Source organism: Poromitra crassiceps (genome assembly GCF_964638095.1).
Source record: "Poromitra crassiceps genome assembly, chromosome: 9".
Taxonomy (NCBI): domain Eukaryota; kingdom Metazoa; phylum Chordata; class Actinopteri; order Beryciformes; family Melamphaidae; genus Poromitra; species Poromitra crassiceps.
In genome coordinates, this window is record NC_139630.1 from 47,324,365 (window position 1) to 47,349,996 (window position 25,632).

Here is a 25,632-nt window from a genome sequence, read left to right on the forward strand (position 1 = left end):
AGGGGAAGTGGGGGGAATAGCGTGATCCTCCCAGACGCTACGTCCTGTCAGTGAAACTCCTCGCTGTCAGGTGAAAAGAAGCGGCTGGTGACTTCACATGTATCGGAGGAAGCATGTGCTAGTCTACAACTCTCCCCAGATCACAGAGGGTTGGAAGTAGTAGTAGTAGTTGCAGAGATACAGTTTGGCTTCAGCAGCCTGCACTAGAGCCAAAACTGCGGCTGAAACATAGATGCAAAACTTCAACTGAAACCAAAAGTGTACCTCCAACCACCACTGCTACCACAAATTAAAACGCCGACATTGGACTATATGTCTCTCTTAACACTTCCATCAACTGCCATCTCTATTTCGCCCATTTCTCCTCCTCATCGCTCCCCTTCACACCTCTCTCCTCCCACCACAGATCAGCGAGAAGCAGAAGAGTCTGTACGAGGCTCTGGAGCGGCAGCAGCACTACCAGGAGTCGCTCCAGTCCATCTCCACCAAGATGGAGTCCATCGAGGGAGCGCTCAACGAGGGCCTGGAGCCCACCAAGACCCCCGAGAGCCAGATGGCTGCACACCAGGTGAGGGAGAGGGGCAGCAGACGGGTCGGGAGGCATTGGGGAAGCTGTTTTTGTGTGTGTACGAGAGAGGGAGAGAGAGAAGCGGACTTGGAGTGGAGTCCAAATGATTGAAAGTAGTATGTGGATTGAAATGCAGACAGGTATGATACCGATAGGGAGGTGACAAAGATGACAAAAGACTAGAATGCTTGGGGACAACAGATAGAATGATTGAGGGGATTAACATTACACTTGTTCGGGCAAGTGTAATTCGCTGTTGCCATGGCAACTTCGCAGGAACTACCGATACAGTTCCTGCCTAGAGGACATTGAATCCTGGATGGCACACAACTTCCTCCAGTTGAATGAAAATAAGACTGTTTTAGTGTTTGGCCTCCCTGCCGCCACAAATATCATTACCCAGAACCTGGATCAGCTATCTAGGTATGTCAAACCACACGCCAAAAACCTAGGGGTAATACTTGATGACAGTTTGAATTTTGAAAAACAGATCAGCTCATCAGTGTAGCTTCTTCCATTTTAGGATATTCTCACAACTTCACTATTGTAACATCACTAGTGCAGCATCAATCAGTCTTCCATCTCCTGCTTACAACTTATACAGAACGCTGCAGCTAGCAGGCGGTCTAGATGTTAAAAATAAAGGAGAGAGAGAGAGAGGTCCACTGTCCACTTCCAATCTCTTACCCCAACCTTCCTTTTCCTGACCTATTCTCTTTACCCCCCCCCCCCTCCCCCCTGTCTTTCCCTCTGTCCAGGCTCTGATGGACGAGATCCTGATGCTGCAGGATGAGATCGGCGAGCTCCAGACCTGTTTCTCCGAAGAGCTGTCGGGCGAGGGCCTGGGTGACAGCGACAGTGACGGGGACTCTGGGGACCAGCTGGCCCTCCAGTCTACCCTCACCGTGCTGGGAGAGAGGATGGCCACCATTCGCATGAAGGCCTCCGGGAAGCGGCAGCTACTGGAGGTACGGTCACATCCAGACACTCACATTCCCCCCCTTCCCGTCCTCGGTTTCTTATTTACCCCTCGTGTTTTATTGACTTCACACGTCACATCGCCCCCTACAGGAGAGGCTGAGCGAGCAGCTAGAGGAGCAGCGTCAGGAACAGGCGCTGCAGCGTTACCACAGCGAGGCCGAGGAGCTCGACCATTGGCTGCTCAGCACCCGTGCCACGCTACGCTCCGCCCTGCAGCCCCAAACACAAGACATGGATATGGAGGAGCAGCTCATCGACTGTCAGGTGAGAGGGGACTGATGATGTCATCAAACTGAGACTGGACTTGAATGACTGATAGAGCGCAGAGCGTTTTTGAGTTAGGTTCATGAAGATTTCATGGAGGGTGATTTGCTTAAGGTAGACGGTGTGCGTGCAAGATATATTCGGGGCAGTGGTGGCCCAATGGTTAGAGAAGCGAGCTTGTGACCGGAAGGTCGTCGGTTCAATCCCCGGGACTGGCAGGATAAATCTGGGTGGGGAAAGTGAAAAGGCAGCGCTTGCCCCTCCCTCATTACCACCACTGAGGTGCCCTTGAGCAAGGCCCTTAACCCCAACTGCTCCAGTGGAGCTGATCAGTGGCCAGCAGATCAGACTGTGGTTGTACTGGTCAGCTTCCAGGTATGAATGTGTGTGTGAATGTGAACAGGGCACTCCTGAAAAAGAGAGCATTGCTCTCAGTGAGACTCCCCCTGTATAAATAAAAAGGTAAAAAAAAAAAAAAAGAAAAAAAAAAAATCCTCACACCAAGGCAACGTTTTGAATTCCTACCACTGCCTTAGGTACAGTACCAAGTGAAATTGTATAGCTCAGTCTGGCTGCATTGTTACAGAAATAGTGCCTATCCTCAGATTGCTTCCCTTGGTATTATTTTTGCCATGTCAGACAGGCTCATGACGAGTAGTTGCTAGTTCAAGGCAGGCACACATACACCTTACAGCTTATCCTCAAATTTCAACAGAAATGCCCATTCTTTTCATTGTCCCAATAAATGACTTGTCTAAATTGAGATGGTTCTTTAGCACGATAGGATATTAGGATAGGATTAGGATTAGCATCTGCTCTTGTAACCCTCTCTGCTTTGACCCCTCGCGGGCTCCCCGACATTCCTCCAGCAGCCCAAGCTTTGTCCCCCACTCACCCCGTTACCATGGTGATATCGCCTCTAAACCGTGCTGTAATTAGTATCCACAGGGAGGTTGGTCACTGATCCATCACCAGTTCCGTGTATTTGTAAAGGTTTTTCTTTGGTAATTGGGAGGGAGAGATAATCCAGGATCAGTCATTTTGATCACAAAGCTGCTTTATTGGCACCCTTAGCTCCTGTCCTGTGCCATCAGAAGGATGCTTATGGCTATCAGGACCAGCACCTGTGTTTCATCACAGCACCTATCCTGAAGCAGTACGACTGTTGAACTCAGTGAGTCTGGGCTCTACAGTACTACAGTATTGATTGATTTTACCTTGTGGTGGTGGAGGTGTATAACTTATCCTGTTTAAAACACCAACATTGACTTCAAAGGTTAAAACGTTCCCCCTATCATCATGCACCATCACTTGCTTCTCAGTAATGATGATGTCATTTCTGTGGCTCCGCCAAGGGAAATCGGTGTTTGAAGTGTTTGTAGCAGCTGGGAGACAGTAAGCTGATTAGAGCTCACATATGGCTGCCGTAGAGCTCAGGTCGAAAGGTCCGGTCCGTGTGGATCTTGCTCTCCAGGGGGTAAATACTCTCTGCATACATTAACAGAGATCAACAGATCCTCTGCTGCAGCATATAGATCCACTGGAAAGGGCAAAGAGATGCGTAAAGCGGAGAGGAGGGGAGGGAAGAGAGACGGAGTGAGGAATGGTGGCAAAAGAAAACAAGAACATAACAGGCCTGGGTTAAATAGCTGTTGAAAATACTTCTTAGAGTTTATTCTAATCTCCTCGGTGTGCCAGATAGCTGGGGGTTACTGCATCAAGACAATTCACATAGCATCAAGCGAATTGTCAATTACCGTAAATTCCGGACTATAAGCCGCGGCTTTTTTCCCGTTTTTTGGCCTTTTTTGGCCCCTGCGGCTTATATAACGGTGCGGCTTATCTATGGATTTTTTCCAAAAAAAAAAAAAAATCTCTCTTTTTTAGCACTCTTTCTAACTATAAATCCACTTCTGTTTTAATTTCCTCTCTTGCCCTCTTTTAACAACATAACATAACATAACATAACACAACACAGGTAAGCAGAAAGAAAAAGACGAAGCAATCACGCCATGAATGAGGAAATGACTCACCTGCTGGAGGCTGGAGATACACGGCTTGGGCTAAACTTTTACTCCGTGAAACACTATCGATTAAGTCCGACATCGCTCAGAGGTTTTGAGCAGCTTGAAAACAAGTTTGAAAACGTGCAGAAGTCCATCCACTCACTCACTAAAGAAACTAAGGCAACCGTGAACAGAGTTTATAATGCGGAAAAGCGCATCAGCGCACTGGAGGACAAAAACAACACAGTGAGTCCGAAAATGGATAAAATGCAAAATCGAAACCCTGCACACGCAGGTTGATGACTTAATCAGCAGGAGTAAAAGAAATAACATTCGCCTGATCAATGTAAAAGAGGGAGCTGAGATTGGTGACATGGACGCTTTCGTGGCAAAATCCTGTGTTACATCCTGGACCTGAAGGAAGGCGAGAAACCACCAGAGGTGGACAGGGCACACCGGGCGCCTCGGCCACGTCCAGACCCCGGCCTGCCACCGAGGGCCATCTTCATCTGCCTACTCCGCTGGCCCGACCGTCAACTCATCCTCCAGGCTGCGGGGAAGAAGCCCCTCACCTGGGAGGGTACGCGCTTTTTCGTCCGGCAGGACCTCTCCGCGTTGGTGCAACAGAAACGCGCAACATACAACAGCATCATCGAGTCAATGGATATCGCTTTGGCGTACTGTACCCAGCGAGACTCGTCATAACCATTGATGGACAGCGGCGGAACAAGAGCTCAAAGTGAAACTGCCGAATATCTTTTGAGTTGGACTGGTCAATAGTACTGTGAGTAACTAAAATAAAAAAATAAAAAACGGAATTCTCTCTTCTTTAGCACTCTTTCTAACTATAAATCCACTTCTGTTTTAATTTCCTCTCTTGCCCTCTTTTCACCACACCGCGGACACTGTGTGCACTGTAAAAAAAAAAAAAAATACCATTAAAACAACATTATAGTCCGGTGCGGCTTATATAAGAAAAAAATAGTCAACTTTGAAGGTGCGGCTTATAGACCGGTGCGCCTTATAGTCCGGAATTTACGGTACACAAAAGCACACACAATTGAGTATCATAAACAGTTTTTGTTCTCAGTTTTGATTGTCTGATTCATGTTTGGAGCTGTTGTCAAATACGCAATAAACACATACCAGTTAATTTAAATAGTAATGCACTAACCGAAAACCACTACACTGATGCATACTGATTCACTGATCTATTGAACATGTATATGACAGTGTAGCATTGCCATTCTATCAAAGCTCCACTCCATCAAATGCTTAGTCTCTTAACACAGATGCGTTGGCTCCCGCAATTTGCAGTTGCTTCCGCATACCTGTCTGTACTTACAGAGGAGAAAGTTGGTCAAAACGGATATAATTTAATATATAATTTCTCCAATAACCTGCCTCTCGTGATTGGTCGATAATTCCAACAGTATTCAAAAGTTTTCGGAAATAGGTATTCTAATGGAATATGTTACATACACTGAGCTATATTAAATATATGGTGAGAGGATCTCCATTTCATCCCAGTATCATCTGTTGAAGCCAATATCATCTGATTTGTTGGGAACTTGATTGTGCGCAGTAGCTCCATTGAGTTAGAACCTCTGAGGTCCCCGCTCCTCTAAACTTTCTTATGTAGAGCTGCTGTTTCTAGATTTGCGCACAGTGCGTTGTGTAGTCAATCCCCTGTAAATATGGCACTTTAAGTTCTAATAATTGTTGTATCGCCCAAAGTAACCATGTAGATTCCCACTATGAGGTCAGTTTATCAAAATGACGCCTGTACGGAAATCTGATTTTCGTTGTCGGAGATTGCTCCTAGCAGCCAGACTCCAGGCTGCTCTGGGCAACAAACATCGTCATACAGTACATTGTATGTACATACATACACTGAGCTAGGGCATGCATTCAGTATTCTGTAGTGGAATACATTTTAAAAGTAACCCTCCCAACACTGCTAACACATCTCTACGCTGTGCAGAATGCACTGAAGCACAGTCTCTCTCGGCTCAGTGCTTAATCAAATACTTTCCTGTGATTGTCTAAACCTTTCTGGCACACAATGTAAACCCCGCCTATGTTGCTGCTGAGTCGGCTACAACAAAGCACTAAAAGCATTTTCAGAAAATATGTTAGAATACTTGGAGGAGGCACTGTGTGGAGGAGAGTTTATGGATATGGCAATGAAGAGAGAACCGATGAGTTCTCCATCTTCCCTCCGAATGACGCTGTGGCAGCTCTGAATAGAAAGGAAGGAGCTACATGGAAACTCTCTAAATTGTGAGGGAGAACTTCTCTATACAGATTACCTTCACTTCTCTGACTAGGGCCCTCAAATCCCCTTGTGAAAGGAGGGGATACAACCTTAATCCCACTCAGCATTCAGCTTCCACGCCATTGTTACCACTGTGCACCCACAGACTGGACATGGAATGGGAGGTGCCCCCCCCCCCTTTATTAAGAAGCACTGATTTGTTAAATAATTAAAGAAGAGTGAATTGTGATTGTGAATTGTGAATTGTGATTGTGATTGTGAAGAGTGATTGTGCTGATAAGGATTTGAAGAAAAGGGTGGCGAAACAGTTGATATACAATAGCCATATATTCCCTATGAGAATTGATGAAATATTGAATGAAACTAGCAGGAGAGAGAGATAGAGAGACATAGAAACACTGAACGTGGTAGTAAAGAAGTGCTGCATGTGTACAGGGCATTCTAGAAACTATGCATTATGTTGCACGGAGGCCTCTATACCACTGGCCTGTCATTCACTTACACAGCCAATAAGAGCCCTTTGAGGGTAATGAGGGGAAGACAGCTCTCATTGGATAGCTTTGCTCGTTTTTTGTTGATAGTGACTCATCCTGGAGCAGAGATTTGGTGCTAGAGTCACTCCATGAGTCATACTACTGAACTATAGGAGGTGGTACCTCAGCTTGGCATGTGGGATAAGCAGCATAGTTAATATTGCATTTGCTATTTAACAATGCAAACCTGCTTCACGTATCACGTGCAGGAGTTTACCTGATTTGGAGTGGGATACTTGCAGGTTGTGGTAAGCTTCTGATCAGCTTCCGATTCAACTGAAATTGATCAGAAAGGAGTTCAGTCATGTGGATAACCCTGTCTGAGCTGGCCGGCGTGCTCCTGCCGTTGCAGAACATGCTGTTTGAGATCGAGCAGAAGGTGGCGTCTCTGTCGGAGCTGTCCGTCCACAGCGAGAGCTTGCTGCTGGAGGGGCGGGCTGGCACCAAGGGGGAGGCGGAGCAGCTCACCTTCAAACTCCACTCCCTCAAAGACAGCCTGGTGGAGCTACAGAGAATGCTGCACGACAAACAGGTGGACATACAGGTGAGATGACGACGATAGCGCTGACTTGCACAAAGTGTGCTGTGTGTGTTTGTGTTTTTCATCATCCCATCCGCGTTCTGTTCCTCTCTTGTTCTGTTCCTCCATCTCATCCCTCCATCTCATCCCTTGAGTGGAAACCTTCTTCTACTTGAGGTTTATAGCAGTTGGCAAACAATATATGGCACATTACCGCCACCAACTGGAATGGCGTGTGGATCGTTATCAACGTAACTTGCAAGCTAGGAACACTGATTTGCCAATTCTGCTTGCTTGCAGGCTACCAAATTTCTATCAATTTTATTTTGTAGTAACGAAGATGCATAGGGGAAAAAGTATATATGTATATATATATATATATAAAGTACAGATACTTCTAATACTTAAGTAATGTAACAAAGTATTATTCCTTTGTTACATTACACCTCATATTTTCCATTTCCCTCCCTTTCCTTCCCCTCTGCCTCTGTCTCATGCCATGTTTGTTGTGCTGTGCTGCGTTACGTCGCATTGTGTATCGTCATCAATGGTAGTATTGTGTGAAAGCTAAAGGTCAAGTCAGAATCCTTCATAAAGGTCAACTGTTTTCCACCGCTGGACAACAAGAGCCTGTGTGTCTCACAATAGGCCTCAGACACCAGACAAAAGGATGCTACCTCATCACCCACTGACACTAAACGCACGGCAACAGGTGTGTTTTCTCATAGCGCACACAGTGTTGGCCTTGCTGCTGCCTGGCTTAACTACATTCGGTATAAACGATAAACCAGTTTATCTCAACCCGATTCTCTTCTAAAACCTCTCTGCCAAATGTCCACCAAAAATGATTACCCCAACAAACGGCAATCTGAATTTGATGAATATAAACTATTAAAATGACACCTGTGATCCCCTTCTGTCTTTCTCCCAGGGGTCATTGCAGGAGCAGGAGGACAGCGAGCCGGACTCGTCCCTGTCCCAGAGTCCCAACGTCCAGGACTGGCTGTCCCAGGCTCGCTCCACACGCACACAGCAGCACCATGACAACCTGCTTCGACAGAGGGTGAGACCAAGTAGAACATCCATTATGCCTTGTCTTTAACAGACCTGGGTCAGTTGCTGAGTGAAATCATTTCCATTACTATGCAAGATTGCTGTTGTTTTATTAGGTTAGATTGGTGCCACTCTGCCAGACAAGATCAGTCAATCCTTGAAAACCAGTTCTTGAGAATCCATTTCAAATAAGAAGTCTATTCTAATAGGATGTATCTAATATAAAATCCTATACCAGTGTTTACACTTTAATGTGATCTTGTAGGAGCTGGAGGAGCAGGTAGCAGAGCAGAGGAGGCTGCTCCAGTCTGTAGCCAGTGTGGGGGAGGAGTTACTCAGCCAACAGACCACACCCAACGGGGACAGGTATTGTATTTTTACCTTTCTCTATTCTTCTCACTTACCTCTCTATCCCTTCTGCAGGAACAACAAGAGACATTTTTCCTGTCTGTCACACCTTAATTCTATCAGGAGGAGCTTCACCTCTCCTTCTGTGATTAGATTTTATGGTGCAATCGAGTTTATTTTTGGAAAACAGTGGGTAAATATTAAATTAGATGGGGCCCCTGGTGGCCTCCAGGGGACAGGTATCAATCAATGACAATACGCTCCTCTGGCTTTTCTTTCCCCCCCTCCTCATTCCCTAACGTCTAACTCTTCCTGTCCACAGTGAGGTATCCGTCCCAGGCGGCGTGCTGCTGGAGGCAGACAGCCTGTCCCCTCTGGAGCAGATGAGACAGCGCTGGGAAAACCTGAATAAGGATCAGAGCCTGAAGCTGCAGCTTGCCCTCAACTCGCTCGAGCAGGACCAGCTCAGCCCGGTACGGTAGATGCCATGCAGTATAGGACGAGTGTCATTTCAAAATTAGATATTCACCTTTTCTATTTCTAGTTATTATGTTTTTTTATCCATTACATTATCTTTTCATACATTATATATATGTATATATATATATATATATATATATATATATATATATATATATATATATATATATATATATATATACTGTATATGCATGACATGTGCACCTATGTGCAGTGAATATGCCACTGTCTCTGACTTGTCTTATCACTCTACTGCCTTATTGCTTGTGTCTTTTGTTGTTTTTGCACTCATATGCCCTGTTATATTTGTACTATGTTGTAAACGGAGTTCACAGCACAAGAATTTCACACGTGATACTTGTACTACGGAGTGACAATAAAAATCTTGAATCTTGAATATATATATATATATATATATATATATTATATATATATATATATATATATATATATATATATATATATATATATATATATATATATATATATATATATAACTTTGTGTTGTTTTATGTTTAATGCGTCCTAGCAACCCATCAAGTTGAATTCATCAATTGAAATACATTTTAAGTATAGTTTTGCACTCACTATTCTCTCACATAATTTGAGAATTTCTAAATGTTTGCTGCGTGTCTGAACGTCTCCTGTCTCATCACCCATGTGTCCAGGTCCTCCACCGCTCTCGTCTGTCCAGTCCTGGTGTGGTGTTAAGGGGCGAATCCGCCATCCATGACCCCCGATCCCCAAGAGTTTTGTTTGAATCTTGCAGCCAGACTCTGGGAAGAATAGCTGAAGAGGTACAGTACTAACCTCTTTACATGTCCCTGTCCCAGACAGTTTTCTTTTGGATTCAGATTTGTGTGCCATATACACTAACAGGAAGACAAACATTCTGATCGACAGCTTTCGATGTAATGAGTAACCGTCCTTTACTCTTCTTCACAGGCAGCGTGCGGCGACAGAAAGGGGGCGCTGTCTTTGGGAGAGTTGACGGTGCAACAGGACCTGTATGCAGCCGTTTCAGCAGCCTCCTCCTGGCTGGACGCTGCTGAGAACCAGCTGCTCTCTGGTCCTGTGCTGCTGTCCGATGACACAGAGACACAACTCTGCCATCTAGAGGTGAGAAGATTATACATTGGCTTTATGTAGTTTTGAACATATTTGTATATTTGATAAATGATAAATATATTTACATCTATGTTTTACTAATGCTAGTACTTTGTCTCCTGTGTTCAGAGGCTGAGTAAGGAGCTGAAGGAGCTGGGCGAGGAGGTGAACCAGTGTGGAGAGCTGCTGGGTGGAGGAGGAGGGGAGGAGCGCCCCCTGATGGAGGACACCGTGGAGGGCCTGCAGGAGAGACTGGGCTTGCTGGACTCCACCCTGGAGCAACACTGTGACACCATGAGGGACAGGCTGCAAGAACACTCCACCTTCCAGGTACCCAGGGCCTACAGGGCAGGGCAGGTGTACAGGCATCTGCTTAATATGGGGGTGTGGATGGTGAAGTGGCTGAAAAGTGGTCAGAAATGCATGGCTAACACTGCACACATTGCTCTGATTTTGACCAAACTTGGAGGGATTATGCATTTTGGCACGGTGTTCATGCATTTAAAAAGTAATAACTGGCCTGATGGCAGCACACATCTAACTACTTACATAATTAAAGGTCAGTCTGATTGACACAAAAGTTGCTACACAATTCTGGCTATCAAATTACTAAAAGGTCAAAAGTTAAAACTCAAACATGATATCTCAGATGCGTCTAGGTTTGAATGTTTATTTAAAAAAGGGACAATGTACATTAATTAAGATGAGCACCTGAGTCCATCATGTAAATGTGCCAGATTTAGCCATACAGGCTAATTTTCATCTGCAGTCCCTGGCAGGTTGATGTTATAAGCATAAAAGCACTACGCTAGTGTAGTAGTGTTAAAAGAAAGTGATATCTCAGACAATAGCCTACTGGTCTAATTTTAACAATTCGAATTTTGGCACTGTGTTCTGCCTGATGGGGTCACTATAATTAAATCTCAGAATTTCAAACTTTGAAAGGCCATAACTGCTACACCACCAGTCCAATTTTGATGAAACTTGGAATGATGGTGTATCTTGTTACTGACTGACACTCCCAAAGGGTGCCTGCCTCATTCGTGGGGGACGACATGTTTCACTTCTTAACATCTTTACTTCTGTCATCTCTGCTAGAATGAACTGAGGATGCTGTTCACAGCTCTGAGTGAGAGTAAGCACCAGCTGTTGCAGAGGATGGCTGGAACTGTGGACAGACCTGCATCCAAACAGATAGAGGTAAGAGAGATGGAGATACCGACAGAGATGCGCAGCAGTTCCAGAGATCTAGTGAACTGGCAGTGGCTTCGGTTCTAAGAAGAGATTTTCAGTGAATGTTCTCCTTTTTATGTAGACATTATCAGAGGTGGAGGACAGTCTGAGGGAGTTTGAGCAGAGAGTGGCTGAGCTGAAGAGCAGAGCAGAGGGACTCCAGTCTGACCAGGTCGCCAACCAGGAACTTCTCAAACTACAGGTAATCCAAACAAACATAACCTATTTACTCATGACTTCATGACAAAGGTTGTATTTGCTAAAGTAGCGATTCCCAAACTGTGGCCTGCGGCCCTCTGGTGGTCCGCAAAGATATTGCAAGTGGGTCGTCAAAAAGGTTTTTTTTACCCTTGCTGATGGAAAGCTCCTTGAAAACTGTAAAGCTGAAAATGCAACATGTTTCAGATGCTGTGTTAGTAACTGTGGAAATAAAAAGTGCTCTGAGAATGCATTATTTGGCCTTCATATTTTTTATGGGGTCGGAGGTGGAGATTTTCAAGTGGGCCCTGAGTTGGAAAAGGTTGGGAACCGCTGTGCTAAAGGGGAAAATTGGCACCACCAGTGATGATTATCATATTATATCTGAAATATTTACAGTACATCATTTGTATTTGTTCTTTGTTGTAATTAATTGTTTTATTTAATACTTTATTTGCACTGCTCTTACATGTATCCACCTCCTGTTTTCTGCTGCTTTGACCCTTAAAGTTAATCATTAAAGTTTAATCTAATCTAATATAATTTTAACCATGGGAAATCCAGATGTCATATTGGTTGTAATGCTTACTGATTGGCATATTGGCGATTAACTGACCACCCATCACTCTTTCTAGGATGCGTATGAGGAGCTGGTCCTGATGGTGGGCTCCAGACGTAGCAGCCTGAACCACGGCTTGTCTCTCAAGGCCCAGTATGAAGCGGCCCTGCATGACCTCACTGACCTGGTGGACACTGCCCAGGACAAGATGGCCGCCGACCAGAAGATGACCGTGGTGTCTGTTATAGAGGTCCAGATGTTGCTGGACAAACACAAAGTAAGTGGAGGCTGTGAAGGGGAATAGGATTGCAGTGTTCTTCAGTTATGCTTTGCAACATTGTTGGTCATTTTGAATCAAATTACCTGTTCTCCTTTCCTTCAGGAGTTCTTCCAGGGTCTGGAGTGCCATATGATCCTGACCCAGACATTCTACAGTAAGGTGTGCAGTCTGGTGGTGCAGAGAGAAAGCCAAAACCTGGAGGAGACCATGGCCTTAGCACACAGTGTGCTCAAACAGGCCCACAGGAGAGGAGTGGAGCTGGAGGGCATACTGGAGGTGAGAGAGAGGCATGCTCAAATGGGCAGAGGGAGAAGTAGAGTTTGTCAGTCTTTATTGTAATCCCAGAGGTATTATAGCAAAACAAATTGCTTAACACAATACAGCAAGACCATGACATTTTGAATACTACCAACTTGAACCAGGGAGCGGTTGATGGCGAGAAGAGTGTGTTTTCTGTTGGGAATCACAGATGAAGTGTCAAAGTCAAGTGGGGGACTATATTAACTCCCACCCTCCCTCTCTTCCCTTCTCTGTGGCAGTCGTGGAGCCAGCTGGGGGAGGACTACCAGGCTCTGTGCAGACAGCTGGAGGCTGTGGAGTGCAGCATCCCCACTGTAGGTCTGGTCGAGGAGACAGAGGAGAGACTGCATGAAAGGATCAGTCTCTACCAGGTAAGGAACTATAACCCATACAGTACTGCATGCAGATATTTATGTCTGCATATTCCATGTGCACAGATGAAAATGCATCATGTAAGTAAATGACATAAGGCTTTGAACTCATATTTTCTTATAAGATACTCAATTATTACTACCGTATATTATTATGGAATAGTTTCTCTAAATTGCAAAACCTCACTTTACCTTTCAATTTGATATATTGTGGTGCTACTCTTTCACATTATAGTGGTAAATATGTGATCTTATACCATGGTCTGGGTGAATACTCGATTCTGATTGGCTGCAAGGTGTCCATTATTTTGTGATATTGTACAGTGATAATGGACACCTAGCTAAATGGTCTGTTCACCGTTCATATCAATGCGCCATAGTTTCACAGTGGTATCAAGAGAGCTGTTTGAGCTCTATACCCCCGTTAAGGGTTAATATGACAATTTTGGATGTTGAGAAAAAAATTGACTCGGTCAAAGTAAGTATTTAAATCACCCCCGTGTGCTCAGTTTATCAAAAATAACTCTTATTTACAATTTTGATTTTCGTTTCGGACATTTCTAACCTCGCGTCACCAGGCTCTTCTCGGCGACAAAGAGGATGATTTCCCTCGGCTCGTGCACGAGCGGGGGCCTTTGACAGAGAGAGAGAGAGAGAGAGAGAGAGAGAGAGAGAGAGAGAGAGAGAGAGAGAGAGAGAGAGAGAGAGAGAGAGAGAGAGAGAGAGAGAGAGAGAGAGAGAGAGAGAGAGAGAGAGAGAGAGAGAGAGAGAGAGAGAGAGAGAGAGAGAGAGAGAGAGAGAGAGAGAGAGAGAGAGAACTCTCTCTGCATGTCACCACAACAGCACACGCAGTGCGAGCCCCCGCTGCTCTGTCACTTCCTGAAACTCTTCGCTCTTAAATGTTAATATACTTGTCCAATACGTATCTATCATACAAAATAAAGCAAGCTGCCAAACGGTAATGTCTTCATTTAATGTAGAACGCAAAACATCGTTAAACCCGCATTCCTGTGATAAAATTAACGTTTGAGTCGGCTTTAAAACGGAGGTTGGTGGAGGTGGGAGGGACTATTTTATTTCGTGGAAGACTGATTTACAGTATGAATAACAGACATTTAGCCATTTAGATTGCTTTATTTATTACACATGGAAATATAAATGACTGGTCTTATTGTTTTGTTGGCAAGTGACCATGGTATAAGCGGGTTAATGCACTTCGAGGTGTACATTATCACTTTTTAAGGGACTTCGCGGAGGCAAACCATCCTCGGCTTCGCCTCGGACGGTTCACGCCTCCGCGTCGTCCCTTAAAAAGTGATAATGTACACCTCGTCGTGCATTAACCCTTACTTACTGTCTGTGTATCAGTAAGGTTCTTTCTTTCTGTGCGAATTCAGCAGTTTAGACAAGACCACTTGAAAAACTTGAAACTCAAAGTAATAAAACGTTGAATTGTTGCAACAAGTGAGAGAGGTACAGCATGCAAAAGCTCTGCTAGAAGTGTGTGAAGATTCTGACGAACAAAGGAGTCGTTTCACATCTTAAAGGCCTCCTACCCCCACAAAGGATTAATCAGAAGCAAAGCGTGTCCTTGGGCAAAAGCCCAGAGTGGTTGAAGAAGTGGAGCTTTTTCAGATACATCTTGCCTCCCACTCTCTGCTCTGCTCTCATCTTAATCCTTGAACTCAAAGGCCGTCTTCAGGACAAGAGGGTTGATACTTATGGTATTCAGCTGTGTCCAGATCTAGGATCTAATTCATACATAATCAATAAACATGATAAATACTATTAATTCCTACAACTCTTTCTTTCCCCCCCCTTCCTCTTTCTCTCTGCCCTCCAGCGTCTGAAGGCCAGCCTGACGGAGCACCAGCCGCAGCTGTACCAGGTGCTGGAGGAAGGGAAGAGGCTCCTGCTGTCAGTGTGCTGCTCGGACCTGGAGAACCAGCTGACCCAGCTGGGAGAACACTGGCTGTCCTCCACCACCAAGGTCAACAAGGAGCTGCACCGCCTCGACTCCACGCTCAAGCACTGGAGCAGGTCAGGCCCAACGGCAGGCAGTCACAGTAGTCGTCTGTCTGGCAGTGACAGACTTGGTCTGTTTATCTGCCGGACACACCTTTTTGTTTTCCTGTGTGTCTTCATTAAAAATAGAATAATGTCATCTGTCTCATATTTTGGCCTATCTGTCAGGAATCCCTGTCGTGATACTCAAATGCTGAATACATGGAGACCGAGAGAGAGAGAGAGAAACAAGACAAATAATCTGTGTTGTCCTGTGTTTTTGTCCCAGGTACCAGAGTGAGTCAGCCGAGCTGAGCCAGTGGTTGCAGTCGGCTCTGGACAGGCTGGAGTTCTGGGCTACTCAGTCAGTCACCGTGCCGCAGGAGCTGGAGACTGTCAGAGACCACCTCTATGCCTTCCTGGTTAGTTAAGAGTGATCCCCGACATATCTAAGACATATTACCTGTACACATCATTCACATCAAGTTAATAGATTTCTGGTCAAATCAGAATCAGAAATCAGAATCAGAAAGACTTTAATGATCCCCGGGGGGAAATTGGGAAATTCCAACTTCTCTCACTCTCCTTTCTGTTTCTGCTAGGATTTTTCCAAGGAGGTGGATGCCAAGTCGTCTCTGCGTTCCTCTGTGCTGAGTACAGGCAACCAGCTTCTGCGATTGAAAAGAGTAGATACAGCTGGTCTGAGGTCAGCGCTGGCCCAGGTCGACACACAGTGGGCTGAGCTTCTGACTCGCATCCCTGTGGTGCAGGAGAAGCTACACCAGGTCTGGGAACAACTGCTATTATACAGATTTATAATGGTTGCAGTTAATCAATATGTCTTTTTTTTTTTTTTTTCAAAGTTTTTTTATTTGTTTTCTGTATATTATACAAAATACAAAATACAAACTCAAATACACTTGACACTTTTAAACAAAAACCCATCCCACAAGAACCCCTGGCCTATTACACCACATACGTACATCACAGTATATCAATACACAAATATACACAAAAGAAAAAGAAAGAAAAGAAAAAACATACAACAACAACAACAAAAACAGATTAATGAAAATAAATATGAGAAAGGGGGGGGGTAAATCTATATATTTGAAATGCTTTTAGCGTCCATTTTCTCTACCTGGTCCAGGACTGGCTGCCAGATGGTATAAAAGTCGAGGGCACAACCCCTTGTAGCGTATCTGATTTTTTCTAGGGTTAGATGATACATGAGATCTCTGACCCAGTGATTGAAAGTTGGAGGAAACTTGTCTTTCCATTTAAGGAGTACAAGTCTTCTGGCCAGAAGTGTACCAAACGCTATCATCTTTTTGCTGCATTGGTTGAGGGAGAGATCATGCGGTATCACACCAAAGATTGCAATTATGGCAAGAGGTTCAATGGATATTTCCAGTATATCAGAAAATAATTTAAATATGGAATGCCAAAAATCTACTAATTTTGGGCAAAGCCAAAACATATGTGATAAAGTGGCTGGGGTTGTTTGACAGCGATCACAATTGGGATCCATGTCTGGTGTAAATTTGGCCAATCTCGCCCTGGACCAATGCAGTCTATGTACAATCTTGAATTGTATGACTTTATGTTTTAAACAAATTGAAGAGGAGAATATTTTTTCTAATATGGACTCCCATACATCCTCAGAAAGATCTGTATCTAATTCTTCCTCCCATTGATTTTTTAAATGTATCAAGGGTTCTAGATTGTGAGAGTTGAGTGAGGTATAGATCCTTCCAATAGTTAATCAATATGTCTGATGTTGATTCTGATATTTATGCACAGGCTTGTCAGATCATTTGTTTGATCTATTTTACTGATACCTATTTTAATTGTATTCTTCTTTAGCCATGTTTTCAATTCATAATATGGCATTTAGTTTAATTCTAATGGGGCTAACTGGGGAAATGCTAACTTTATGCTAATTTTAGTATATTTCTACTGTTGTAACTCCGCTCATCCCTCCCCACAGTTGCAGATGGAGAAGCTGGCGTCGCGGCACGCTATCACAGAGCTGATGAGCTGGATCTCTCTCATGGAGAACATCATAGAAGAGGATCAGAACAAGATTATGGGAGCTGTAGGTTCAGAGATGATCCAAGACTTCCTGCAGAAGTATAAGGTACGACACTGGCATCTCTCTCTGTTAACACTATAGACTCCAGCACAAAGTTGATTATTATATCTGATTCTATCCTTGACCTCAATAAAGACCGAATGACTAACACCAACCCTAGATAGACCAGGGGGGGTGGGGGTTCTCTAAACATTATTTTTGACCAGAAGTGAAAACTCCCTCCAGCACTTTGTCGTCCATCCTTTCATCGATCATCTCTTCTTCATCACACTCTCATCAGATCTTAACTGTGTTCCACAGGGTTTCCGTATAGACTTGACCTGTAAGCAGTTGACGGTGGACTTTGTTAACCAGTCGGTGCTGCAGATCAGCAGTCAGGATGTGGAGGGGAAGCGCAGCGACAAGACAGACTTTGCAGAGAAGCTGGGAGCTATGAACAGACGCTGGCAGATACTACAGGGTCTTATCACTGAGAAGGTACAGTTCCCTAAGTGAGCTTTTTGAATTACAGAGCACAAAGAGTTGCACGTGAGAATGTAGACCCGATACTTTTCACATTGTTACTTTATAATGTGCGCATGCATGAATTTGCCGTTTCTGAATTCCTGTGTGTTTGTGACTTAGATTCAGCTTTTGGAAGGACTACTAGAATGTTGGTTGGAGCATGAAAATGGAGTCCAGGCCCTGAAAACCTGGCTCACACTACAGGAGGAGAAACTGAAGAAGATACACAGAATAGAGGATGTTGCATCGGTGCAGAATGCACTTAAAGATTGTCAAGTAGGGTCACAGTACTTATATCCATAACACATACTAAAGTACATCAGATATATTACTCTGGCACAATTAGATTTTTTACAAATTCTTGATCATTCTTAAAACAACGTATTTTGTTCTCACAGGAGTTAGAGGAATTAGTGAAGGAGAAAGAGAAGGATCTAGAGAAAGCGGAGGAACGAGGAAGTGCTCTCATCCAGGACAGGAGAGGAGAGGCGTGCTCTGTTGTCAGAGAGACGCTCAAAGGACTGAACCAATCCTGGGGCAACCTGGACCACATGGTGAGCTCCTGGCTTCCTTCTGAATATAATACATTTAAAAAGTACATGCAATAAATATCATGGTGGTTAGATAAATGGTCTCATAAGGCTCTTTCAACCATATTCACCGCACATTCCCCACTTTAGATAAGTCAGATGAAAATGAGCCTGCGGTCGGTTCTGGAGCAGTGGACGTTGTACCGGCGAGCTGCAGATGAGATCAACGGTTACCTGATGGAGGGGAGGTACTCCGTATCCAGGCTGCACCTCCTCAACGGCTCCCTGGAGGCCGTACAGCAGCAGGTGGAGAGTCTGGAGGTGAGGAGTGCAGGAGTTATATAGGTGGAACAGCCCAACACAGACCTTCACACAGCTTATTATGTGATTACACTTGTCGGACATCTGCTGAATGCCTAAACTATGAATGATGTGTTTGATAGCCATAGTTTCTGCTGTAAACAATGATTGCTGACTTAGTTGCATCCATCTCTGCGTTGGAAATACCTTCCTATTTATTCAGTAGATGATCAGTTGTAACTCTGGTTGTGTGTCTGTTTGTGTCAGAACCTCCAGGAGGAGATGGATAAGCAGGAGAGCAGTCTGAGGAAGTTTGGCTCCGTAACGCACCAGCTACTGACGGAGTGCCACCCGTCTGTGGCTGACACACTCAACAACGCCCTCCGAGACGTCAACATCAGGTCGGCAAAACTGGACGGAATAACAATCTAATCTAATCTAATCTAATCTCTTTAAATCTAATTGCTGCCATAATCCTCATCATCGACATCAACTAGCTGCTGACCTGAGCTCAGTATGTAACTCCTTTCTTCTCCTCTGGCCCAGGTGGAACAGCCTTCTAGAGCAGATCTCAGAGCAGCTGAGGAGCAGCAAGGCCCTGATGGGCCTGTGGCAGCGCTACAGGGTGTTGTACGGCCAGTGTCTGACAGCGGTCCAGAGGCAGGAGGAGCGGGCTGACCGCCTGCTCAAGAGCGCCACCGACAGGGACATCACAGAAGAGGAAAGCAGCGCCTGGATAAAGGACTGCAATGTGAGTACAGCTGGGGCAATGTAAGGGTGGATTTACACTATAACAAACCGGACCTCCAGTATCTGATTTTTGCATAATTTATTTTACAGTACCTGTATTTAATTGAAACCAATTGTGATATTATTGTAGTATATTGTAGTCTACTCTTAGTACTGTATATCACTGAGTCTACATATTTAGCACATTCAAATCAGCATTTGTCCTTAGAGTGCAAGAGGAGGGACTGAGAAAGCAGCTCAGCCTCAGTCTTTGGGTTACTAAGGACCTGTGAATAAGCTCGGAAGCAGCTTGTCAGCACACTTTCAACATTCACAGAGCCTCTGTACCACATGCACAATCCCAAATTGCACCCTGTCGCTTTGTCTGCTTGAATGTAGCTTCACAGCACACTGTGACAAAAGCCTTTTGAGAAGGAGACGGCAGAGGGGAGGACAGGCGCCTGATTTACACTGCAGGGGTCCCCCAGTGTGGAGCTGGGCTTGTAGGGCCACGCCGGGGGCAAAATGTGGTGATTTTCATGGCTTAAGTTCAGGATTCATGGTACCTCTGTGGGTTAAGTTATCCTTTATTTATCCCCATTGGGAAATTCATCCTCTGCATTTGACCCATCCTCTAGTAGGAACGTTCCTAGAACTAGGAGCAGTTGGAAAACATATAGTAAACTTTGGCTCATGAACCCCTTTCAGAACCCATTGAATAAACAACAAAAATGCACTGTTGCCATTTAAAAAACACAACAATGTTTCTTATATCTCTGTGTAAAAAGGCAGCTTGTCTTCCTAACTTGCTTGTGTTTTTCTCCGATGACATTGTTGTTACAGGAGTGTCTGGGCGACCAGGCCTCAGTGCAGCAGTCCCTCCAGCAGCTGCAGGCTCTAGTGGAGCAGCTGAAGAGCCAGGTCGACGCCTCCTCCATGGCAGCCCTCCAGTCGGACCAGCTGTCACTCACACATCGCCTAGCAACGCTGGAGCACGCCCTGCACAGGCAGCAGGAGGTACTGCAGGTAGGACGGCCGGGACGGGTGGGCGTTTGCAGGATCGCACACAAATACACAACACACTTTCCCAAGCATATGACCCACAAAGAAGGAGATGTGACTACGGTAGTACAATGTGACTTCGGTATTCTCTCTCTCCTTCTAGTCTGGAGCTCAGAACTGTGATGGTTTCACTGAGCAGTTGGACACACTGATCCGTAAGGCTGAGGAGGCGCAGGAGGTGCTGAAGGAGTCGGACCCGGTCGGCTCGCCGGAGCTCACTGTCATCCAGACACGTATGGACAAACTCAAGGTACAAAAAGGCCACTGCCTCGGCTGTTGTCGTGCAGAGCATTCTCTGTGTTTGTCATTGCATGTACTTTTTTTTTTTTTTTACAGAAAACAGAAAACATTTGGATTCTTTGATGTAGGTCATTCAGACCAAGCCCACAGTAAATAAATAAGAAAATAGCTTGGATAAGTCTTCTCTCACAAAATTTGACTGGATGGTCCTTGTGCAGAATGGACTTTCCTATTAAAAATGTGTGATGATGTGTTTGCAGGTTCACCTGTTGAAGCTGAGCAGTCTGTCTCCAGACCTGGAGCGTGTCAATGAGCTGGCCTACAGACTGCCCGTCAGCGACAGAGACATCAAACGCCTGCAGGGCCTCAACAGAGCCTGGGCCGCTCACTCTGCTCACCTCACTGAGAGGTTCAGGTACCGAAAGCCCCTCATGCTTACCTGGAAATAGTGGTGCAGTGACAAATCAAAAGATCTATGACCACCATAAGATGAACAACCACCAATATAAATCACACTAAACATGGGGATAAACTCAATTTAAGTCGGGTTAATCCTGAATTTCTGAACCCTATGTAAAAGTCCCAGTGTTTCCCAACCTTTTCCAACTCATGGCCCACTTGAAAATCTCAAAAATGTTTGCGGGCCACATCTGTCTGTAAACAGTATCCAGGCCAAATGATGTGTTCTCAGAGCACTTTTTATTGTAACGATAAAAGGAGCTGTCCATCAGCAGCACACAGAAATTAGAAACTAAAAGTAAGGGGCTAGTCTAATTAACAAATAATTGATTACAAATAAATTATAAATAACGGTACCATTCAATGATGGAGAAATGCATTCTTTCTTTTTTTACGAAATTCGTAATGTTTGCAAATGATTTGACAGCCCACTTGCAATAACTTTGCGGCGCACCAGTGGGCGCCGGCTCACAGGTTGAGAATGGCTGGTCTACGCAGTCTGCCCAATGGGTCTGCCCAGGGAGTTGTTGAGCTTGTACGGTATTCCTGTTGTTTACCTTTCCGCTTGCTTCCCTCCGTCTGTCCCTCTCCAGTAAACTGCAGGCGGTGCTGCTCCAACAGCAGAGCTTCCTCCAGAAGTGTGAGGCCTGGATGGACTTCCTGTCTCAGACAGAACAGAAGCTGGCTGCTGAGATCTCAGGCAACTACCACAGCCTACTGGATCAGCAGAGAGACCACGAGGTCAGAGGGCGTGTGCGTGCGTCCGTGGATGTGTGTGTGTGTGTCATATAGCTCAGTGGTGTGTGTGTGTGCGTGTACGTACGCGTGCGTGCGTTTGTCTGTACTCATTGTCCCCTACCAAAGTGGGGACTATGGATCAGTTTCTGTGTGTCTGTTCGTCACACTGTGATGTTGACTTTGTGCCGCTAGGGGGCGACATTGTCAATGAATGGGACTGACCCAAGGGTGGAAATACATCACTGGTGGGGGACAGCGTTCACTATTCGCTTGTTAATAATGGTAAAGGATAATAACGTGTGTGTGTGTGTGTGTGTGTGTGTGTGTGTGTGTGTGTGTGTGTGTGTGTGTGTGTGTGTGTGTGTGTGTGTGTGTGTGTGTGCGTGCGTGCGTGCGTGCGTGCGTGCGTGCGTGCGTGCGTGCGTGCATCTGTGTATTTGCAGTTGTTCCAGGCAGAGATGTTCAGCAGACAGCAGATTCTGTACTCCATCATCAGTGACGGCCATCATATGCTGGACCAGGGACAAGTGGATGACAGGTAAACACATGCATGCACACACGCACACACACCTCAGCTGTGAGCATCAAAAATTCCACTTTGTTCATATGGCAATAAAGCATTGAATTTAGAATTGAGATGGATAGTCGTGATTCTTCTCACTCCCTCTCCTCCTCCTAACAGAGATGACTTCAGCCTGAAGCTGGCCTTGCTGAGCAATCAGTGGCAAGGCGTAGTGAGGCGGGCACAGCAGCGGAGGGGCATCATTGACAGTCTGGTCCGCCAGTGGCAGAACTACCAGGAGATGGCGGAGAAGCTGCGGCGATGGCTCCAGGAAGTGACCCGTGACCCGGATGTGCATCAGCCAGGAGAGCTAGTGGCCCTGCAGCAGGCCAGAAACATGCTGGATCAGATACAGGTCTGTTAAAGGAGTTTATGGAGAAGCATTTTACAGGCCTTCTCTAATGACCTCATCACCCCATTCAGATTTCTTAGCTGATGATGGATGACTATCCCCACCATTCACAATTCCAGTCAAAATGTATTTCAGGTGTGTACAGTAGTAATCAAATATACACACTTTTTACATACACCCCATAAAAATGACCCTAACTCTAAATGAACCCAAGCGAATCTGAATCCCCTACTAAATAAAAAAACCCTGGCCCCGTTTTCAACCGTAGCCTCCCTTAGTTAACCTGTTCCCCCTACGCCCGCTGTCCCTGTCTGTGCTCCTGCAGCTGAGGGATCGGGTGCTCCAGCGGCAGCAGGGAGGCTACATCCTGGCGGTGGAGGCCGGCCGGAGCCTGCTGCTGTGGGCCGACGCCCGGGCCGAGTCGGCCCTGCAGACGGAGCTCATGGACATCCAGGAGAGGTGGAGGCACGCCCACCACCGCCTGGACCAGCAGAGGAGAGAGCTGCACGGCCTGCTCAGGGTCAGTCCACACTACACACAGGATGAGAGTAGAGTCATTCATAAGTGTGGGATGTAGATGATGGCTTTTTGGTTTGGTTGGTTGGTTGGTTGGTGACTTGATTGATTGGTTCCATATTGAGTTATCTTCTTACTCAACTAAAATGAAAGAATATGAAGGACTGCATACTGTACTGTATACTATGCAAAAAATGTAGGGCCCTTCAAATGTAAACAAACTTTTCTTTATTATTATTATTAGTATTATTATTATTAGTATTAGCTCTGACAGAGCTCCTAATACAAGGAATATCAGTTTGTAAGAAAGCCATATAAGCGGTTTGTTTACATTTGTATTGTTTGTAAACATTGGAGCAAAACAGGCTTGTGTTTTCAGTTATGGCGCAGTAATAACAATTAAAAGAGCACATCTAGAAGTCCTACTCTTCAAGAATAATATGACTTGAAAAGAAAAGTTTGTTTATGTTTCCCTAAAAAGGTTGCATAGTTTAAATATTTATTTTACCTTCTTTAGCTCCATGCACATTACTATGCTTTTTTTGTCATTATGATGACTAATTATTTTGGAGTTTAAAATCCATCTGTCCGAATAAAGCATCAGATCAACTCATGCTTTATGATGGGAGATCATTTGATTGCTTACTATTGGAGGTATGTGTAGCCACATGTGAGCAGAATCCGTCAGTTTAGCATGCTAAGCTAGCAGCTGCGTCTCCACCATGCTGCAGTATAAAGTCAGTTTAGCATGCTAAGCTAGCAGCTGCGTCTCCACCATGCTGCAGTATAAAGTCAGTTTAGCATGCTAAGCTAGCAGCTGCGTCTCCACCATGCTGCAGTATAAAGTCAGTTTAGCATGCTAAGCTAGCAGCTGCGTCTCCACCATGCTGCAGTATAAAGTCAGTTTAGCATGCTAAGCTAGCAGCTGCGTCTCCACCATGCTGCAGTATAAAGGCGCTGCTGAAGGGCATCGGCCCATGTGAGCTCTAATGAGCCTGGTTGTCCACGCAGGGCAGCGGAACCTAGTTATTACATGTATTATACATCGCTACCAGAGTGCAACTCTACCCTGCCAACACAAGGGGGAGAGAGATGGAGAGTGCACACTCACTTATACAGATGAATCACTACACATTAGGGATGCCTTTATCGATTAGTTTTCCTGTCGATTACCCTTAAATTCTGAAGACGATTAGTCGATTAGTCTATAAGCAAAAAAAAAAAAAAAAAATTAATAATAATAATAATCAGGACGCCATCTAAATTGACCATAATTTAATCTATGTCAAAACATTCAACATGCAATTATTACATGTATTTAGGAGCCATTTAGCCAAAAGTTGAAGACAATTCCCAAGCCATTAACTTAAATGCTGCTGTTGTAATCCAACACACCACCAGATGTGTTTTAAACAGTTAAATGAGGAGAGACAGGAGTCAGTGTTTGGTTTCCCAGAGGCTCTCTGTTTTATTGAACAGCATGTTTTAGAAAATATTTAAAACAAAATTGCAGCAGGGTCTCGTTCGCCTTCACCATGTTCGTTGCATTATCGTGCACACAGGCAACGACTTTCTCTTCCAGTTTCCAGTCACTGACTGCTTCTCGCAGGTGTGCTGCCAGATTTTCACCGCTATGCCTGTCCTCCATGGGGCGGGTTTGTAGAACACAGCTACAGAGCTGTCCACGTTCGTTGATGAAATGACAGGTTATTGTCACGTATGCTTCTGTTGCAATGGACGTCCAGATGTCTGACGTTATTGCCACACACTGTGCCTCCTCTAACTGCTGTTTAATGTACTCAGTCATTTTGCCATGGCTCACCTCCACTCTGGATGTTATCAAGGTGCGCCCCGGCACGGTGTATGCGGGCTCGACAAAGTTCATCAACTTGCGAAAGCCTTCGCCCTCGACAAAGCACAGTGGTAGCATATCGCGGGCAGTCATCTCAGCAAGGAGTTGTGTGATCGTTTCGGACCGGCGAGGGTCACATCGTCTGCGGGGTTCTGCAGTAAAAGCTGTGATACTGGTCTGCCTGCTAGTATCCGCATCATCTCCTCCACGCAAGTTTACGTCGAGATGCTTGTTCTGAAGGTGGGTCCTCATTGCAGTGGTAGAGTGGTTATATGCAAGCTTGAGAGAACATAGCCGACACACAACCTTGTTGTCTCTTTCTTCATCAAAGTATTGCCAAACTTTGCTAGTTTTCTGTCGCGTGGCCATTGTTGCTCCTCCTTTGTGTACTTCTCAACTCCTGTCCTCCGTGTGCGGGGAGGGGGGCGGAGGGGCAGTTGCCTTCAGTGACCCTGGGAATTCTACTAGCGCATGGATGACTGACGGTGAAAGACGCAAAAAATAAAAATAAAATAGTAAAATAATTGTCGATTAGTAATTTTCACTCCGACTAGTGAGTGTGTCGACGACTAATCGATTAATCGATTATTTTGCGGCACCCCTACTACAC

The 25,632-nt window shown here is 45.1% G+C and overlaps 1 protein-coding gene across 1 annotated transcript in view; it reads left to right on the top strand.

The window, feature by feature from the left end:
- Nucleotides 1-25,632, top strand: part of syne1a (spectrin repeat containing, nuclear envelope 1a) — a gene marked incomplete at its 5' end in the record, with an annotated part of 194,546 nt that overhangs the window by 133,680 nt on the left and 35,234 nt on the right. Inside the window, 32 exons of the mRNA XM_083643019.1 lie at nucleotides 407-568; nucleotides 1,327-1,536; nucleotides 1,640-1,813; nucleotides 6,983-7,174; nucleotides 8,082-8,213; nucleotides 8,469-8,569; nucleotides 8,874-9,024; nucleotides 9,700-9,828; nucleotides 9,977-10,150; nucleotides 10,268-10,468; nucleotides 11,237-11,338; nucleotides 11,454-11,573; nucleotides 12,205-12,405; nucleotides 12,511-12,684; nucleotides 12,948-13,079; nucleotides 14,923-15,119; nucleotides 15,373-15,505; nucleotides 15,686-15,868; nucleotides 17,074-17,223; nucleotides 17,479-17,655; nucleotides 17,803-17,958; nucleotides 18,081-18,236; nucleotides 18,363-18,533; nucleotides 18,780-18,913; nucleotides 19,059-19,263; nucleotides 20,085-20,267; nucleotides 20,407-20,553; nucleotides 20,804-20,958; nucleotides 21,596-21,743; nucleotides 22,184-22,278; nucleotides 22,423-22,657; nucleotides 22,980-23,174. Coding sequence (XP_083499145.1) covers nucleotides 407-568; nucleotides 1,327-1,536; nucleotides 1,640-1,813; nucleotides 6,983-7,174; nucleotides 8,082-8,213; nucleotides 8,469-8,569; nucleotides 8,874-9,024; nucleotides 9,700-9,828; nucleotides 9,977-10,150; nucleotides 10,268-10,468; nucleotides 11,237-11,338; nucleotides 11,454-11,573; nucleotides 12,205-12,405; nucleotides 12,511-12,684; nucleotides 12,948-13,079; nucleotides 14,923-15,119; nucleotides 15,373-15,505; nucleotides 15,686-15,868; nucleotides 17,074-17,223; nucleotides 17,479-17,655; nucleotides 17,803-17,958; nucleotides 18,081-18,236; nucleotides 18,363-18,533; nucleotides 18,780-18,913; nucleotides 19,059-19,263; nucleotides 20,085-20,267; nucleotides 20,407-20,553; nucleotides 20,804-20,958; nucleotides 21,596-21,743; nucleotides 22,184-22,278; nucleotides 22,423-22,657; nucleotides 22,980-23,174 — 5,175 coding nt within the window. The remainder of the gene's footprint in view (nucleotides 1-406; nucleotides 569-1,326; nucleotides 1,537-1,639; nucleotides 1,814-6,982; nucleotides 7,175-8,081; nucleotides 8,214-8,468; nucleotides 8,570-8,873; nucleotides 9,025-9,699; nucleotides 9,829-9,976; nucleotides 10,151-10,267; nucleotides 10,469-11,236; nucleotides 11,339-11,453; nucleotides 11,574-12,204; nucleotides 12,406-12,510; nucleotides 12,685-12,947; nucleotides 13,080-14,922; nucleotides 15,120-15,372; nucleotides 15,506-15,685; nucleotides 15,869-17,073; nucleotides 17,224-17,478; nucleotides 17,656-17,802; nucleotides 17,959-18,080; nucleotides 18,237-18,362; nucleotides 18,534-18,779; nucleotides 18,914-19,058; nucleotides 19,264-20,084; nucleotides 20,268-20,406; nucleotides 20,554-20,803; nucleotides 20,959-21,595; nucleotides 21,744-22,183; nucleotides 22,279-22,422; nucleotides 22,658-22,979; nucleotides 23,175-25,632) is intronic.